We start from the raw sequence: 6,000 nt of genomic DNA on the forward strand, positions 1-6,000 counted from the left end.
AAGTAGATTCTGTGTGGATTCAGCAGCAAACCACTGCAGAGCCTTAGACATTTCTAATTAAGTGTGTCTTCAATATTTGTTTGTTTTGCTGCTGCAGCAGAAATGAGGCCTGCAGAGCAGTCCAGGACTGAAAACTGAACCCCCAGACTGCCCAGAATTGGGCAGTATAAAAATGAAATAATTACATGAATGAATGTAGAACACCCTGAGAAAAAGCATCGAAGGACTGCTGCAGATGTCTCACTGCCCACTTGGTTAAGGAAACAGCATGAAGCGGGACTGCGTGTTGTTTCCCCTTCCTGAAGTTCAAATTCCCACTCCTGGGCCAAACTGCTGTTGATCAGCATTGCTGTTAACAATGGTAAGCCCTGACCAGTGTATTTGTGTGAGGCCACAGTCTGATGGCATTATTATTATTATTTTTTGTTTGCATCCCTATTGCAACTGCTTGCCTATGCATTTATCTAGCCAATTATATTTCTCTAATATAAAAGACAGGCTCACAGGAGAGCTGGAAAAGGCCAGAGGGTCATGGGGTCCAACCCCCCGCTCAGGGCAGGGCTCCAAGATAAACCACCCCCCTCTGGCTGTCCAGCTGCATCCTGAACGCCACTACTCTGGGAGAGCCCATGACCTCCATGGGTCATTCGTTCCATTGCTGCACTGCTCCAACAATCAGGTTGGAGCAGTGCGACTCTTCCTGATGTTCAGCCGGAACCCGGCTTCCATATGATGGAAAATACCAAGATGGAAAGCCACTCTTAATTACCAAACCCTAGCTCAGCAACCAACGCTGGTATCAGCCTTAAGAAGAGTGGAGAGCTTCTTCAGAATAAACCAACCGCTGACCCACACGGAAAGGTGCAACCATTAAACAGAGGAAGGTGCGAAGAAGATCCAGCTCAGCCACGGCATCATGTAACGGGGACCTTAAAGGCCGCCCACAGGGCTGCTGCACCACAATGATTACATTATAATGGAGAATATCGTAAGAGGAGGATGCTGAGCCTGCAGCCCACGATCCCCACTGGTGGAAGTGTGGGAAATGACGTCACTTCCTGCATCTCGCAGCCTTTGCTGGCTGCCCCAAGACATGGGGAAAACCACAATGTGATAATGTCACATCACACTTACACATGACTACAACTATGGGGTTGGGGAGACATGGAAGAGCTCGGCATGGGGCTGCCAGTCTTGCCACGTTCTCCGCCATGTTTAGCCCCACCATAACTTGTGTCTTGCATCTTTCCTACCTTTGAGAAACGAAGGCTGCCAGTGAATGGCATATACCCAGTTTTCATGTCCAGCTAATACAGAGTCTAATGTAACAGCAAAAGATGTATCTGAACCTATGACAAAACAAAGCAGAAAGAATAAAAGCAGAAATAAAAAATCTCAAGGATGTTTTGAGAACGAGCCAAGAGGAGGATCACGATTCCCTGCATACGGAAACTGGCTATATCAGTGAGAATATCATCATGTTAGACAGACCCTCGTGGCAAGGGCACAAGATAAACCTGCTAGCATTTGTTGGACTCAGTAAGAGGCAAGTAAAAATGCAACTTGACTTTCCTCCCCTCCTGGCATCAGCCGGTGCTTTGAGCAGAAAGCAGAGGGTGATAGAAACGCATGCGATACAGAGTCAGGAAGTGCCCCCTTCACTGTGTAAACAACTCAGCCTTGCAGAAAACTCTACAGGCAAATGGATGCACCTATACATTCCCCCTCGCATCACTGAACGCCTTCTGCAGTTTGCCTGGAAAATACCGTAGTGCAGGATCACTCCTGCAAAGCCTGGATATTTGATGCTGCTACAAACTCCACGTATAGACAAAACATGGAATCCTATTGCTAAGGCAAATCTACAGAAAGAAACTAGTTTCCAGTTGCAAATATTTTTCTCTGGATTGGGAAGCGCCTGATATTTTCTCTGCTCTACAGCTTTAGAGTTGTAAAACAGAAAAGGTTGATCTCTTGTCCTACAGCAGATACATATATAGGATCACAGGGTGGGGGAGAGAAACTTGGGATGTTCTCTGAAATAAGACATTTAGAAATACCCAGTCCATCTTAGCTTATTTACTACTGGTGTTGGAGAACAATAAATTATTTTATTTTTTCCCAGGAAAGGAAAAACTTGACCACAAAAATAGGAATCCTTAAGATTCTAACTTGATTCTAACCCTGCGGAACACACTTGTATATGGTCTCTGAAAGCTCAACTATTCACAAAGTACCGACTTACCATTGCTATTTTTCACACTGAACACATTGTCTTTCAACCTAACAGTGTCTTCATCTTGGATTTCCACAAGTGATGAAGTCATGTGCATCTTCCAGATTCTTATCAGACAATCTTGAGCACAACTAGCCAAGAAGAGCTCTCCATCTGAAAAAAGAAAATTAAATCTGTGACTGGAAATAGGAAGCTATTTCAGAAATATCAGCTGTTTGCAGAAAGATAGCTCCAAGCTGTTTTTCAGGAATAAAAAATTTTCAGAATCTGTTATGACCAAGACAGAAGCCTTTAGCTCGAACACATGGATCTTTGCTGCAACATTCCTCTTGCAGAAAAGAAGTCGCCCAGCCCACAAATTTACTAGGTAAAGACATTTCTGACCTATGCAGAACAGAACTAAGTTGCCTGCTATGTCAAGGATTGTGTGCACACTTAAACTGCAGTGGGCATAGAATTCAATTTCCCAAGAATCTCAGCTACCATTTAAAAAATAGCAAGTGTCTAGCCCTCATGGTTGCAAAGATGATACATCTGAAAGTATATGACCAATGGCTACTGAGATCTCAGAAGCCAGGTAGGTCATGGAATGAGATTTCCAACAGTTAGATGGCAGAGCTTCAAAGGTCTTCCTCCTCCCAAAGCCATAGTTATACAAAATAAGAAAAAAATATGTAGTAACTGCAAATCTGAATTTTTTTTTTCGGAGCATAATTGTTGGATTTCCTAAACTAAGAATTTAAATTGCTTAGCACAACGTATAGGTTGTCATAGTACTGGTGCACAGAAAATGTTCAGTTGGAAAATATGTTTCATGTTCATTCATTTCTCCACTCAACATATCATGCTTTCCGTAAAATCTAGTCCTCCTGGACAAAGCTGCTCATCGCAAAGCCACCTTGTCCCTGCATCTGTTACCTTGAAAAGCCAGAGACTTGGATCAGGACTCTCCTTCCTGGAAAAAAACACTCATAAAGTTCTCCTACACCCTAAACTGAAGGAATATTTCTGCATCAACATACTCGCCCATTACATCCTGACTTGAATCCTCTAAAATTATCTTTACCTATTTAGCAATGGCATCTTCAAGCCACAGAGCTGGACACTGACATGGGCAGAAAGAAAACAAGAAATAAAAAGCACAGAACTTGCCTCATTCAGCTCCCCCACCCCAATGTTTTGTGCACAACATCCAGGGGGCCTACAATCCTCTGCAAAGAGGATTAAAAGGCTCCCAGGAGCTCTGCTCTCGCTATGTGTGGGGCATCTGGTTATAAAAGACGCCTTCCCTGTTGTTCATACTTACCACAAAGCGCCCATTCAACCCCTCTTATCCAGTCTTCGTGGCCATGAAGCAGCAAGGTTTTCTGAAACTGAAGGAGATCAACGCGCTCAGTTTTTCGGCCTGGGGGACTGATTCCCTTGGGTGCAGCTTTGTAGCGAGAGGCTTTGGCTGGTTTGCGAAGCTGGCCGTAGACACCTCTATGACTGGATTCCCATGATGGTTTGGAATCCTTTGATTTGGAAGCTTTGGCTGCTACAGATCACAGCTGCTCCCCTTCCAACTTGTGCAGCTTATTTGGGCTGGATCCCAGTAATGTTAATTGGACTCCTCTGGCCACCTGTCCTTCTCCAAACCCAAGTCACACCAGTAGCACTGATTTTTTAAAAACTAAATAGCTTGGGCCATGGTACCTAAAGGAGTACCGTCTCTTACAGGATGCTGCCCACCTTTGCAAGTCCCCCATTAATCAGCCTATGGGTCACAGAAGATATTCCCCATCGCTGAATAAAGTTTAAACAAGGCTAGCAGCCCCCAGATGGCACACAATCTGTACGGTAAGACACAGAAACAGCTTACCTCTCCAGCCTGTTGCACAAATAAATGAATTTTGCAGTCATCACCACCACAAGCCAGCACTGGCACTGAAATAACAAAGCAATCTTTGGTAATTCGCAGGTTCAATGACATTATTTGAAAGAGGAATTTAAAAAAAAAAAACACTTGCAAGAAAAAGGACCACTTATACTGAGAGGCAGGGGAGAAATGCAGAGCCAAAATCCTATACACAAGAAAAAGTCACATTAAACTGAACAGGGTTTCCTTCTCAGTAGATATGCACAGGACTGCACCAAAAGGCGCTGTTAAACAGATCTGGAGCATCCCTGGATGTGCTTAACAAATTTGTGAAGTTTTAAATACTGTCAGATTAGATACCCAAGTCGAGAATATCTAGTCTGGCAGTGCTTGAAATTTCACAAACATGGGAGAAAAAGTTGCCAGTCACGGAGGGCCCAATCTAATAGGGATGCCTGCAGCCCCCAATCTCAAAAGGTTATGGGCATCCCAAGCAAAGCAAGAAGGCACAGGTCACCTCCCTGCCCCTCCCACTTTGCAAAGCAACTAGCAGCCCATTTCCCATACATAACTGGGGCAACTGGTGCGAGAAGGAAAGGAGGCTGAGGTGCCAGCAAGACACACTGCACCTTGGCAGCACTGGTCTGCTCCCCGCCCCCCACTCCGAATTCCCCCTCAGCTCCTCCTCCAAAGTTACTGTTCTGACCATGGAGACGCAGCCAGAAAGGTCTGCGGTGCCAGGCACAAGTGGGGCAGGGCGAGGGCGCTCCAAGGGTGCAGCCTCACCTCCAAGGTCGGAACTGCTTCCGGACCTCAGGTCGAAGCAACCTTCCAGACACAGGCCTGCCCTGTTCGTTGCTGCGTGCAAACGGAAGCCGTCTGCAGGACTGCCCGTCTGACTGGGTATCAGGGTCCCAGAACTCCAGTGTAGAACAGAACGCCTGGAAACTGCCATCAAACATGTCCTGCAACGAGTGGAACCCTCAGGCCCCCTGTGCAGTGATGTGTCGCGAGATCAAGAAAACAACACAGATGCACTTACTGTCACTGCCAGGCAAAAAGGACAAAGAGACGTCCATGGCAAACCCATTTCCGAACAGCAGAGTCTGCAGGCATTCAACTAAAAGGAAGGAGGAAAAAGAGTTTGCACGCCAGCAGGGAAAACTGCAGAGCCATCCAATGAAGCTCTGCCCCAGCTGTGCCCCAAAACAGCCACAAAACAAAACCTCACCCAACATTAACGCCGTGTTCAATAAAAAAGATGCAACGACAGAGAAACTGGGTTGGATCACAATACAAATGTCCTGGCAGATGCTTGTTTTCACTAACGTTGGAACCCTGCAGATTGAAATATGGTCCTCTCTTCTCCAGAAGGCAAACGTTCCTCTGCAACCATCACCACTACACACCTGTTATGATCCTGTGGAACCGTGGCACGTCGTCAGGGAATACGGCACTGTGGCACGTAATGGGGCAAGCGACGCAGCACAGAAACCATCTCTGTGCACCAAACACAACGGAGCTATCACTCTGAACTACTCTTAATTGTCGGTGCCGCCTTTACTCAAGACATTCGGCTGCTTGAGAGCTTGGTACCCAAGGCGACCAAATGTGTGAAAGGACTTTGCATACACAGACACAGGGCCTTCTGCGCTGGGATACGCCCTGGCAGATCAGGAGTGAGGTCCGCCTCCTCAGCCTTACAGCAGGCAGTGAAGACTACCAACCCCTTTGCCCGTATCTTGAAGGAGAGTTCACTCGCTGCTGCAAGGCTTAGAAAATAGTTAACAGTAGCTTGGGTGAGGGGCAATCTTCTGCACATAACGTGGGAAGGGTAGGAGGGTTAACCCTGTGATTACATGTTACAAGAGAGGTGTGTGTGTGTGTGTGTGTGTGTGTGTGTGTG

At 46.2% G+C, this 6,000-nt stretch overlaps 1 protein-coding gene across 1 annotated transcript in view; it reads right to left on the bottom strand.

Annotated features, from left to right (window-relative positions):
• Window positions 1–6,000, bottom strand: part of ELP2 (elongator acetyltransferase complex subunit 2) — a 41,755-nt gene that overhangs the window by 30,319 nt on the left and 5,436 nt on the right. Inside the window, exons 5-9 of the mRNA XM_044442825.1 lie at window positions 5,137–5,214; window positions 4,098–4,162; window positions 3,543–3,609; window positions 2,246–2,389; window positions 1,254–1,349 (exon numbers count right to left, since the gene is read on the bottom strand). Of these exons, the coding sequence (XP_044298760.1) occupies window positions 1,254–1,349; window positions 2,246–2,389; window positions 3,543–3,609; window positions 4,098–4,162; window positions 5,137–5,214 (450 nt within the window). The remainder of the gene's footprint in view (window positions 1–1,253; window positions 1,350–2,245; window positions 2,390–3,542; window positions 3,610–4,097; window positions 4,163–5,136; window positions 5,215–6,000) is intronic.

Source organism: Varanus komodoensis, unplaced genomic scaffold (genome assembly GCF_004798865.1).
Source record: "Varanus komodoensis strain SLA01 unplaced genomic scaffold, ASM479886v1 scaffold40, whole genome shotgun sequence".
In the NCBI taxonomy this organism is placed as follows: Eukaryota; Metazoa; Chordata; class Lepidosauria; order Squamata; family Varanidae; genus Varanus; species Varanus komodoensis.